General features: G+C 33.1%; 1 protein-coding gene across 1 annotated transcript; it reads right to left on the bottom strand.

Moving 5' to 3' along the window:
• Nucleotides 1-1,440: 1,440 nt before the first annotated feature.
• LOC138308927 (kynurenine--oxoglutarate transaminase 3-like) lies at nt 1,441-12,970 on the bottom strand. The gene is made up of 13 exons (XM_069249984.1): nt 12,763-12,970; nt 9,704-9,777; nt 9,198-9,249; nt 8,933-9,031; nt 8,265-8,414; nt 7,674-7,760; nt 7,159-7,281; nt 6,620-6,740; nt 6,173-6,339; nt 5,682-5,871; nt 5,138-5,214; nt 4,373-4,459; nt 1,441-3,858 (listed from the first exon to the last, which is right to left on the bottom strand). Exons 2-13 carry the CDS (start codon nt 9,760-9,762, stop codon nt 3,805-3,807), a joined length of 1,266 nt encoding a protein of 421 aa, XP_069106085.1. The 5' UTR covers nt 9,763-9,777; nt 12,763-12,970; the 3' UTR covers nt 1,441-3,804.
• Nucleotides 12,971-13,490: the final 520 nt, after the last annotated feature.

Below are 13,490 nucleotides of genomic sequence, written 5' to 3'. Positions count from 1 at the left end.
CTGAGGGTAGGTATTGATTGTGATGTCATGTGCTTGCGAAGGTCATATTTTTTTGAGAAAGTGGTGTGAATTTACTAACTTTGTAATATGAAACAACAGAGTATAATGTGCTGGCCTTCACAAATTCATAATCATTGACACCAGGCTCATCCAAATATTTTGTTGCTTTGATTTATTTAGCCGACAGAAGAAGGGAAAATGTTCAGTATAGGATAGACTTAGTTTATATACAATCATGTTTTCATTTTAAGTCTGCTTAAAAGTGTTTTAACTGTAAATCTAGGAGCAAATATATAAGTTTAGTTACCAATTGAACATCAGTATGATCTCTAGGTTGTGAGTTTTGGTTTCTGACGCATTTGTCTCTGACTACACTGTATTCTCTCCACGAAATTAACTTAGCGCCTTCTAGAACCTTCCTGGCTGTAAGTTTGTATTTCTTGATATTGAAATGCTTGGCAAAAGACTTCTTCAATAACATGAAATGCTAATGTGGGTTCGTATGACCCCATTAACAATATCAGCTACATTGTTATAAGAATAACTGAAGTCACTTTTTTAAAATGAGATAATGAATATCGTCCTTATGAAAACAAAGCTGAGACAATTGAATGTGTAGTACATCAAATTTATATTTTATAATAAAGTTATATGTATTATTATATGAAAATTTGTTTGCATTTTCTTTTCTTCATTAAAATTTAAACAAAAAGGTAATTTTCAAAATATATTAAAGCAGTAATGAATCTATTAAGTCATGTTATTCTGAAAATACAAATTTATGTCGTAATGGGCAAGTTCACAGAAAATTAATTTTACTTTTAAAACAATTTTAATGAAAACGAAAAATTTACAGAGATGAGGAAACAAATTTGTTGGAGACTAGGAGAACATTTGCAGACTATCAAAAGTGTACAACATATGCACAAAGTAATTAAAAAGTATATCTGAGCGGTATGTTAGATATTTTTCTTTAAAATTTATTTCGTTGGTCTTCATTTCCACTAGTGCAAAAAACTTATCTTAGTCTGAATCTCAATCTGCCGTTCAGTAAAGAGCTGGGCCCGGTTGTTCAAAGTATGGTTACCTTAATCACATGATTAGTGAAATTTTCATTTCTCATTTGCTGCAAAATTTGTGATTAAATCTTCACTAAACTCAGCAAGCAGGTAAAGGATGGAGTTCTCAAAGATTCTTTTCAAATGTTTGTAAAATTTGTATTACCAGAAAATATTTTACCTTGATTTAAAAATTGTCGTTAGCCTAATCACCTTTTGACCAACTGGGCCCCCGATTCCTAATTTGGACTAACCAAGATTATGATTTAAGTGTAATTATAACGGTGCTGCAAGGGGCGGTTTTTAGCCTTCTGTTATACTTTACACAAAACAAATTCAACTAGGAATAATATGACAAAACATAACAAGTTGAGTAAATATTTATTTTATTAGAAAAAAAGTTTTATATTAATAAATAACAAAACTCTAAAACAGAAATAACACAAAACTTAAAGATCTTGGGTCATCTGGTCGGTGTATCTAAACATCTTTAGTACAAGTGAAAACATAATTTCTGTCCAATTTGACCTCCACTGACCATTGTGACCTTATTATATTCGATACTTTTTTGTTTCATTATACTCTGAGTAAATATGCCAACTATAAAAAAAACATTCGTGAGACAAGGTGAATATGATATTCGAACTGACGAAATGGCAGACATCTTCCCTATTTCATCTTCATTAATCTTTTTATATTTCATATCTTTATACTTAATAACATGTTTACTTTGCAAATATCCCAATAACCATTAAAGAGAAGAGGTAAATGTCATGTTCTCCAATAAATAAACTGATTGAGATGCTTGTTTGGTTTTAGTACTAGGAAGTGGCATGCTTTGTTAAAAATAAGTAGCACTTGATATCAAGTCACAACATTCCGTTTATACCTCCATGTTCTAACAATAGCATCATTTTTACTGAAATAAAATACATTTTTGACATATTGATAAACTTTATACATTGAATTCTAAATGAAATGCATTAATCCAATTTTAAGTTATATGAATAGGTAATTAAGAGGATATTTTGCCAATAAATAATCTTCTGTTCCGTCTTATACAATATACAATATTCATACAAAATTTTCTGGTGTTTTAAATTACAATGGTAATACTTCAAACGTACATATTTTAAATTATCGTCGACTTATGGTATGTTTTGTGCATGTTAATTTAAATTAACTTCGCTTTTATGTGTATGTAAGTTTCCAATCTGTACTGTCATCTCTTGTCTATGTACATGTAACTACAAATCTGTAAGGAGATGAGTTCATCAGTAGTTCTTACTTGTGCCAAATCGTTTTACCCAATACAGATATGGTAAATGTATATACCTTACAATAGGTTTTATTATAAAAATATTAAAACTTTAAAGCCACATATTTCAGTGGAAATAATAGTATAGCACATTCAGTTCTAGAAACTTTGCGCGTAAGTTTGCGATGATCGAATTTCTGTAAGTCTTTGATAACCAATAATCATGAATGCACAAATTCAACATTGCACTCACTTGTGCTTAATCTAATTTGTGATTAAATTTGAATTGGTTGTGTAAAAATAAATACATGTACGTCTACAATTTATACTTTTCAATCAGTACATGTTATATCCCTTTATAATGTATGTGGTATTCTAACTACGTAAATAAAATAAAACGGTTCATGGTTAAAATATTAGATCTATATATCTTTGTCTTCACCCTATACTTTGAAATCATTACATGTTTTATCTCTGCATGTGTTATTATAACTTACAATAAATATAACAAAAAAGGTTCTTGGTTAAAACGTTAAATTATATATCATAGTATTTGTTATCACACTAAACTGTATGGTTACATAAATATTGTACATCAAAATAAAATAATTAGTTCTGAGATAATGGTGGTTAAAACAATATCAGTAGATTGTCGAGATTTAATACCATGACTGCTAAATATAGTACTCATTCTGAATTTTCAGTGTGACTTCCTTTGGTCGCGGATTCACACAGTTTGCAAACAAAATTTCTTTCATACCCCGATGAACTCTGGTAGATCATAATGATCGTACTGGCAGTAGATAGTACTGGCAGTAGCGTCTTATTAAATGAATTCGAAAGGTCGTCTAATTAAATTTGCCTTTGCCGTAATACTTCATAAAAAGTGTTCGTTGTGTAAAAAAATTGAAAGTTGTTTTCATGGTTGCTGCAAAAGGACAAATATAAACCGAATTTTGTTTTCATAGAACTGTGACTATTGCTCCATCGCATAACCACACATATTTCTATCGTCGAAATGATGCCAAACTCTAAACCACGAAATATATATTCACAAATATTTAAGGTTATGCAGTAAGCGCCCTAAAAAGGTTTTATACTGGCTTAGATTTTTACTGCATGCCGATATACTACCTTACATCTGAACGCAAAACGTAATTTCCTAAGAATCGACAGAGATATCCACAACGGCTAAAACAGCTGACAAAACGTCATGCCCTAAAGGTCGACAGAGAAATTCACCAGACTTAAACCGGTGACAAATCGGCGAGAGAAATGTCAATTCATGATAGGAACAAACCCCACTAAAATAGTTTGTTGAAATGGGAGAACGAATATTAATATTGGACAACAACAAATTCAACATGATGTGTTGATTACGCATTTGGCCAGTGGTGAAACACCCAATGAGGTCAGTACAGATAGCTGGGTTTTAAAAGAGAATGTAAGAAAGAGTTTGATCTAGATCAAGTCCAGAATGTTTTATTATCATTCCTTCCATTCATCCAGTATTTCTTTCGCTTTCTCCAGTGTTTCATCAGTCTACAACAGAGAAATGAAAAATAACTATGGAATGGAAATTGACAATAAAAGCTATGTACTTGTATTTGTCCCCGCAAATTAAAGTATCGATATATAACTATAGATTAAAAAGTATTTAATAAATGATGTAAGGTGAAATATAAAAAATATGGTTTAATAAATGAACAAACGAATAAAAAGTTGGTTGTGAGGAGGAAAGAATTACTGAATGCACGAAAAAAAAAGATTATCGTGAAAGGATTTATGAATAAATTAATGAATTAGACGAACAAACTGAAATGATTGACACGTGTAATTTTACATATAGGATACATTTTAGCGGGAAATGATGATTAAAATCGATAGCTTCAAAACACAATTACAATATATTCTCAGCTAACTCTAATATCAACTGTTTTATTGTTATTTGTACATGTATCGACTTCGCTAGTGGTCCGACACTCTACCTGCAGTATCGTAGACTACAGTACCTTTGGCTAGCAAAGTTGTGCTGCTATTGTAATGAGATATTTACCTTAACAAAACAAATCCGTACATATTTCTCACACAGATGTCGATGTGCCTCCGAATAGAATATAGACATGGGTAATACGCAGAGTTTCTGAAGAAAAAGAATCTTCATTTTATTATAAAACAGTTCCTGAAGAAAATAACTTCATTTTGACATGAAAAAATATGAGCATAACAAAGGAAGTTGAATAAAAGTGTAATCATTAGTTTTAAATCGGCAGCAAAATAGATTAAACTTTGACTGAATAATTAAAGAAGATTCTGATATCACGTTTGGCTTCATATTTTGTTTCCTAATTCGCATCTATACATTTTATGAATTTTCAAGTTTTGGGCATTTTCATTGTGCCCTAAGTATTTGAAACAGTTAGATTTTGGTACATTTTCAACTATCTCAAAGAGATCGGCATTTTTAACAAAAATTGAACGTTTTCTCATCTTATCTTATATTCATATCAACGCAACACTCACTGTTTCAACTTGTGTTTTTTAGACAAACTATTTTATCCTATGCAACTCCTTTTATTTAATCAACATTTACAATTTTGTTTTAGTTTTTGCTTGGCTTTGTCTTATCCTTATCTTTCAGATACAGTCCTTGTTTATATCCTAATACTAATGCCTGCCTTGTAGTTTGGCCCTAAATGACCTTTGTTGTGGATGGGCCGTAAAACTCAATCAAACAAACAAACAAAAATTTTGGTGCATGTTAATTATAGTTGTAATACCGCATTTACTACATGGCACTAGTTAGTTCGTGACCTCTGACCTTTTCTGTGACCGCCCATTTAGCGAATCTGTAGTCAAGCGCCTCCTCTGAGATTTTCCCGTTCTCCTGAGTATGCACTAGAATGAAGTTAAAATATATTGTACTTTACAAATTGTCATATGTAAATACAAATATACTGGTACCCACGTTATATCCGCGTTGGTAAATTTTTGCGCTTTCAATATGTACCATGAATTCGATATAATTTCATTTCGCGAGCTCTGCTTTAAATACTTTTATTTGAATTCCGAAATTTGAGATGATTGTTTTCGCGCGGTTTTCCCTCTTACTAGGAAACCACAATTAATGCTCGCCAAAATGGATTGGTTTACGGCTAATGTGGTAATGGTAAAATTGTAACAAAAGATCAAGGTATGAGAAAAATACTCTTTCATATGTGGATATGAGGGATAGGGATATTCTACCTCAGGATCACGAAATGTTGTAAAAAAAGCCTCTTGTTTTACTACATTGTATGTGCCTCGGGTAGAATATTTCTATCCTTCATATCCACATAAGAAAGAGTCCGATATCGTTTACTTACTCAGTATATTGGATATGTCGGCTATAATATAGTAGCCCCCGTCCGGTACGATGGCCTTGAACCCGGCGTTGTCCAGGTATTTACAAAGTCTGTTTCTCTTGCCCTCCATCTCCTTAGACAGACTTTGGAAGTAAGACTCGGGTGTGTTGAGTAAGGGAATTTCCTTCTCGAACGCAACAGCTACCGCTTCCTATGGCAATGTGAGAAAGATTGGACAACAATATTCGTATAAATACATGTATGCGTTTAGTATTGAACTACAATGCTGTTAGAGAGATATCTTGCATATTGCATGAACGATTAACTGCAATGTGTGTTTTGTATTTAACTGCTTGTTCTTTTGGAATACAAAGTGTCAAAGCATTAACGGTGTGGGCGACTTGGATGCAACATATATATCAGGTTGGACTGGTCCTGATGGAAGAGAAGATGTTTGGGACTTATACACCATCCGAACGGTTACACTTTCTTCCACATTCAAGGTTATTTACCTGTGTTAGCGTTGGGCTGGTCCTGATGGAAGAGAAATGGTAGTTTTGTAGAACTCCGATGAGATGTTTTGGGCCTATACACCATCCAACCTTCCATCCCGTTATGCTAAAACTCTTCCCAGCACTCCCCAGTGTAATGGTACGCTGCCACATGTTAGGGAAGCTCGCTACAAGGCAACAGAAAATATCACGTGACAGAGACAAATATGAAAGACACCATTATAACGAATACCCATATAGAAACATAAGATAAATTTGTCTTGCGATTAAACTGCCTTGTGAAGGGTACCAAAAGTATCAGTGAAAGTTATTTGAACGTCAACATTTTAAATATTTATAGATATATTTATTTTGTTTAGAAGTAAAAGGAAGGAAATGAAATTGGGATATATGGGCATCGATTCCTTATTATAAGAAACAGTGGTGTCATGTAATTCTCCTGCCTACCTATTCGTACATGTTGTTTCCTGTCGTAGATCAGCCATTCATACACCTCGTCCGCCACACACAGTAAATTATGTTTGATACAAAGGTCGGAGATTTCCTGTAGCTCATCCTTGGTGAAGACCTGAAGATCATATAAGACATTACATCTTTTAAAAAAGTTACATGTGTCATAATTTTAAATCCAAAAAAGTAATTACCGCTTTTAATTCAACCGTCTGAAAATTACAATGCTTGCAATGCATAGACGTTCATTTTACAAAGTGTAATCTTTTAAAATAGATTTTGGCAGTACTGTAAAACATAATGATCAAGTTCATATCTAAAATAAAATAAAATACATATCATACCACCTGGGTAAGTCTAGGAAAATAAAATGGGTCTACTATATCCCTCAAATCATTTGAATTCTTCTTACTGCAGTTTTAACGCGAAATTACGCGAAAAATTGTAACTAGCAAAAATGAAATAGCTTGCTGAAATGAATAAATAAAACGATGATGGATGAACCCTTTATACAGTGTGATATAACTGTGACTTACTTTGCCCAATGGGTTCATGGGAGTGTTCAGGAAAATGGCTTTCGTTTTATCTGAAACTGCATTCTCCAGTTCCTGCTTGTCGAAAATCCAGTTAGTGCTGCTTTGACCACTGCCGTCATCGTACTGCAAAACATCATTATAGACCAGGAGGCATAATTACAGGTTCATGAGAGTCTTATTCTAACTCAGTAGACCAATTTGAGTCTTTTTTTTCAAAATTACTTTATTTTGCTTGTAAAATAAATAAAAAAGGAATCTCTCGGTCGATAATAGCGAATAAAGATGAAAAAAACTACGTATCTCTGAATCTGGTACAAGATGTGGCAGTCATCAATTATTAAAATACTTTAGACATGAAAAATTTGAAATGAGTGTGTCGTCACATCATGAAACGTTTAGCCACATGCAAAAAAAGTTCCTTATATTCTTCATTCCATCAATCTTTGTTTAATAATTATAAATGCAGTTCTATTTTTGTTTTTATTCCTCTTAACTTTAAGACATGAGAAACTTACCGGTCTGAGCGGTACAAACACAGGCACAGCACCTCTCATCTCCAGCATGTTCTTGTACGGGGAATAGAACGGCTCCAGTAGGATTACCTATAACAATATCAGCAAATACATCAACATATTGTCTTTAGGATCATATTACATATAGTTAATTTATGCAACTTTTAATTCATGAATTATAATGACATCGTCAAAACGATTAGGTTCTTTCATCATGGTATTTTATCTTAGGATTTATTTTAGGATTCAGCATTTTCAGCCCCAAAAATACTTACGCAAATTACACTGGTTTTACGGAATTATTAACATTACACAGGTTGATTTTTCAGACATATCTTGTAAATCTGTAATATACAAAGACGGGATGTATTTTCTCCCACCATTCACTGATTTGTCATCCGCTTTGACCGTGAGAGATATGAGAAAAAAACATTCCCTATCTATCTTATCTATGGTGGCGTCACAACCTTTGGCGTACTCATGAATGTCCAACTCTCGGCAAGCCTTTGGTTGGACGTTCATGAATTACCACTCGGGTTGAGATTTCTTTATCAAACCCTCTTGGTAGGGAATGGTTAATCTCCAGTTACTGACCTCATCCCCCGGGTAGATGATACTCTGACAGATGGACGATAATCCCTGAAAGGCTCCTATCGTGGTCAGAATATGGTCAGTGGAGTCCAGTGTTGTCGACAGCAGCTTGGAATATAGCTTAGCCAGGACGTTCACTAAACGGGGATGGCCCTGAGGACAACAACGATAAATATTTACATGAAAATTCAATTTGTCAATGAATTATGAGATAATGAAAATGGATTCACTTATCTTCAGAATCTATACTTCTAGTACATGTAGGTTAGACAAATTCCTTTAATAATCCACATTTATGCTGTTATTTTAAAGATTTGATAATGTCAAGAAAAGTATCGCATAAGCTGTTATAACTCACAAAAAATATTTTGTTTTGTATTTGATTGTTTGTTTGATTAATTAACGTCATCTTAACAGCTATGGTCATGTAAGGACAGCCTCCCATGTATGCGGTGTGTTGTTTGTATGTTGCGATATATTCATGTTGTGTCTTCTTGTATAGTGGAACTGTTGTCCTTTTTATAGTGCTATATCACTGAAGGATGCCGCCGAAGACACAAAGCAACGCACCCCACCCTCACATTATACTGACTACGGGCGAACCAGTTGTCCCACTCCCTGTATGCCGAGCGCTAAGCAAGTTTTTTAATTCACTGCTATCTTTTACTTACGTAGGGCCTAGTGTAGTGATGTAACATATGGTTTTCCCCAGTGGCTGCGTCACTCAGAGCCTGGGCGATGTGGTTCGGAGGGGCAAAATTAGGAAATCCCTGTAATTCATTAAAAATATTACCTGTACCTTTTACATTTTTGTACAAAGATATTACCCATCAAACCTTACATCCATAAAATTGACTTTTTTTGCAGATTTTAGTTTAAGTCACAACAACTTTTGATAAATAATAGTGTGATATAGAACAATTTATACGATATTACCAGACCGAGGTTGACGGATCCATTCTGAGAAGCCATTTTATTCAGGATCAGCCTGAAATATAGATTAAGATGGAAATAAACCACAGGAAAAAGTACACATTTAAATTTTGTTGCACCTCAAATTACCTCAAATTTTACTAAAGAGGTTTTTTAATCGCTATACTTTTCTTTTAAATATAGATTTTTAAAAAATCCTAAAATACAGCATTCTATCGTTTTCACACACAGATTATAGCATACTAGTATTACTCTTGCAAGACTCTTGTAACATGGGTAGTTACTCCCTGTATTGAGAAACCGCTAAATTGCGCTAAATGTACATTTGTATATCCCCGATTATAATTTACAGTTTTTCGCATTCGTACAAAAATTTAAATGTGTTAAAATGAGTATAATTACATTATTTTGTTGGCCACAAATAAATTTCTGTATATCAAGTCCAGTTAACTCGAAGTCTCGGATAGTTGTAAGTGTTAAGCATTCATCTTTGTGTGTAAAGTACTTACATAGGATCATTAGCCAGACGAGTCTGCATAGACTTAGCGACAGCAGGATTGGTACACATCTCTACACCAGCTTTCTACAAAACATACCGAAATCTATTATAAGTATTTCGTACATTTTTCATAGTGAAAACTATCAACGTTTCCACTACGCTCGGTGAAATATAAATGATATTCATCAAAAAGCAAAAACTAGCCTCTCTATATGTTTCGGACAAAATGTGTTAAGGCACATTCAATGAGTCTGTTTATGCCACCCTCGATACTCCAGGGGTTATTATCACTGATGTTACATCCACCCGTGGACTATCCCAAAGTAAAACTGAAGGCACCAGAAGAAACAGGTTAATGAGATCGGTCACAAGTTGTTACAACTTTAATAAGTTGTAAGAACTTTTGCACGATCCCACTGTAAATTTGTTTGCAATAAAATACGTTTAAACTAAAAACAGGTAAACTGATCTTTTGATGTAGATCAAAGGAATTGTATAACGTTCCACTGTAGCTGACTGTATGGCTTTGATGTTTGGCGTCACTCTCTCTGCAAGACTATGATAAGGCAGTTGTTTTATGCTTAATTGCCTTCAGTTTTACTATGAGAAAGTCCACGGTTGAATATAAAGTCAGTGATAGTAACCCCTGGAGTATCGGGTGCTTGATCCACTTAACACTCAAAGTAGATACTCAAGGCATTATTTAAATTGAAATGGCTCTTATAAATATGACAAATTATTTATAAAAAAAACCCATCGTGTTATTATATTCTTTAAAACTGTTCATGTGGAAACACAAGTTTTGCAAAATACATTACCACTGTTTACATGTGTATTCATTTGAGGCATAGAATACTATATTTAAAATTTAACAGTTTTCTAATTTCCTGGTGTAGGTCAAAGGTCAAACCAATACATGTATATTGATTTGTCCTACATAGCCCTCCAGAGTGAAAAAGTCTTACTTATAAAATACAGATAAAAATGAAACAAAAGCAGGTCATATTGACGCAAATCTCTTAACCTGATTTTACTGTAAGCAGAATGTAAGTGATATAAATTAATAATTTGACAAGGCCTAGCTTGATGTCAAATCCTTCTGACATACATGTATACTGTAAACTAAGTTTTTTTCGTGGCTTCTAAATTTCGCGGTTTCTCTTTCAAAACTAGTTTGCGAAGATAAAGATACGCGGATTTACACACTGAATGGGACTTCCTATCAATATAAGTGATTTATTTATAATTTTGCGGAGATACGCTTTCACGAATTCACGTGTATTCGCGAAATTCAATTGCACTCAAAACAAAGTTGTTTTACAGTATACAACCATTAAAATCGTAATAAAATGTAGAACACCAATACGTATAATGGTAATGAAGCTAGCAGATTTAAAAATCAAAAACATTTATGAGCGATATACATGTGGAAAGCATAGTGGTTGAAAGAGTTCGTGAATCACACTTGACAGGTAGCAGAAATAAACTGTAACAAACCCATATTTAACAGAGCGGTCAGCAATTAGAATAAACGTCACAGACTAATGAACAGATTGTGATACACAGTACATATCAACCTAAGCCTCATCATTTGTGTAGTTTCCTATCATGAATATCCTCAGGTAATTAACAAATATTTTTTTTAAATTATGATATATCATTAAAGGTTTTCTGCAAAGTATAAATATGGATGTTGTTTTAGGTCCGGCGCCTTCGTAACTTATGCTGATGTGATGATTATAAATCTCTCAAACTATTGTATACACCAAGATATTTCGCAGCATTTTAAAGCTAAAATACTAACACAAAACGATTCATTTTCACGGTTTAGACTTCTATGGTTCTACAGAATTCGAAACATTTTGGCGGTTTAGACATCTAAGGGTCTACAGAATTCGAATTAATTTCCCGGTTTAGACATCTATTGTTCTACAGAATTCGAAACATTTTCGCGACAATATATTCTTACGTATTTTATGTATCGCTCACGAAAAAATTCATTTTTACCGCATGCGAAAATATGTGCGTTTACAGTAAATCGATAAAATGAAGATAGAACAAGAAGGGGCCAGGTAAGACAAGCAACAATCTGTTTCGAGAACAAACATGTGGAAGTATTCGCAATTATATATTGAATGCATGTTTTTGTTTGTATCTTTACTAGCAATGCTCCACCGCCGACAGAACATAATCGATGTTCATCATTTGAACAATTAATTGTGTTTAATCGTGTAAATATATATGTCTTTTTAACACAAAAGTTATATAAAAGAATTAATTTTGATTTTGATTCATGCGCAATAAGCAGCACATTCTATATAAGATATAGTGCCATGGATTTTTTTCGGAATGCAATTAATTATTTTTAATATTCTTATCTTGAAGTAAAATTAGAAGCTCAAACTTTTCAATGGTGGTAATTGTGAGAAGTAAGTATCTTTTGCACTTAAAGAAAAATACTAAAAGAATATTCCAGTAATAATAATTTTAAAGCAATGTAACGTGCGTGTGGAGGAACCTAAGCTGCGGTCTAGGATCGAGATATTATTCGCCTGTGGAGTTTGGGAGGCATGTGCAGAGACTCTTATTGGTGTAAAACTAATTGGAACTTTCAATGAATGTGAGCGAGTGTATTAGCGAGTGTGCGAGTACTTCGTTTTTTTTGTAGAATTTGTAAATAATAATAATTTTCTATTAAACATTTGCTAGTGTTGTTGTTCTCTTATCCACCAACCTAACTCGTCCGCTTGTCCGACGTTACAAGCAAGACATTTTATTTTTCACATTTGTTTTAAAAAAATCATTCTATGAGATACAGGTTCAGTGTATTGTAAATGGAGAAGGGGTTTGATATAGCTCAAATGCATTTGCAAACTGTGGCAATAGATAAAATATGTTTAACCCAAAACAATTTTTAAAATATCCGCAAAACGTGACTAAATTACTAAATATAATTTCTAATGAGTGTATTATTCCTCTGCTAAATCTTGATTAATTATGAAGTAAACAAATTTATATATCCATAAAAAAATGTTAAAAGAATTGAAAATTTCGACAAAAATAACTTACCTGTACGTTTTTGTTAATTCCACCGATACTATCTACCTCTGCGGCTGACCATCAGATTATAGATTCAGGGAGAAAGCTATTAAATATATAACGAATCTGCAGGTACGTCTAAAACGTCACGTTTTCTGAACACAATCATACTTACACAGCGCATTGTATTTCACATGAAAAAAACCTCGGAGTTTTAAAACTTGTGTAGCGCCCTACAACACTCGTGACATAGGACAAATACACAGCGTTTAGTCGATCATCTTCAGTCACGAGACCATCCGAAACCTTCCTTAATCATATACAGCGCTAATTATAGAATGTCACATGGGCTATTGGTTCATTGTTGGCTAGTAAACATATTCATGTGTAATATGGAATAGATCTCCTCAGTTTGACTTAGTGCCCATCGTCTTATATAAATCAATAAACAGCATTGTCAATAATGCCTTCTTACATATAACCATAAAGATGTACGTGAGATAAATTGATTTCCTGTGTACCGATGTCACCCGAAAAAGGGGTTTAATGTTCTCATAAGAGCAAAGTCACTTTATTATATTCATTTATATAGGATATATATTTATTTCTTCTTACTTTATTTCATTTTATTCTTATTTTTTTTCCTATATGTTAATACTTCTTAGAAAATATTTTTTGCATTTGACAAGTGCATGTACACAAAGGGACAGAAACTATATTGTGATGTTCTAATTATTTTTTTACAGTTCTTTATCAGT

The sequence above is a fragment of the Argopecten irradians genome, chromosome 15 (genome assembly GCF_041381155.1).
Source record: "Argopecten irradians isolate NY chromosome 15, Ai_NY, whole genome shotgun sequence".
Lineage (NCBI taxonomy): Eukaryota > Metazoa > Mollusca > Bivalvia > Pectinida > Pectinidae > Argopecten > Argopecten irradians.
Note: the sequence above shows the minus strand (reverse complement) of the source record. Positions and strands in the feature narration are given on the sequence as shown.

Bases quoted from the DNA above. Each gene is read 5' to 3' on its own strand.
- LOC138308927 (XM_069249984.1), bottom strand. From the start codon at position 9,762: ATGTGTACCAATCCTGCTGTCGCTAAGTCTATGCAGACTCGTCTGGCT. The intron at 9,032-9,197 runs GTAATATCGTAT...AATGAATTACAG, and splicing joins GATCCGTCAACCTCGGTCTG to GGATTTCCTAATTTTGCCCC. The intron at 5,872-6,172 runs GTAAATAACCTT...ACATTGCCATAG, and splicing joins CCAGCCCAACGCTAACACAG to GAAGCGGTAGCTGTTGCGTT.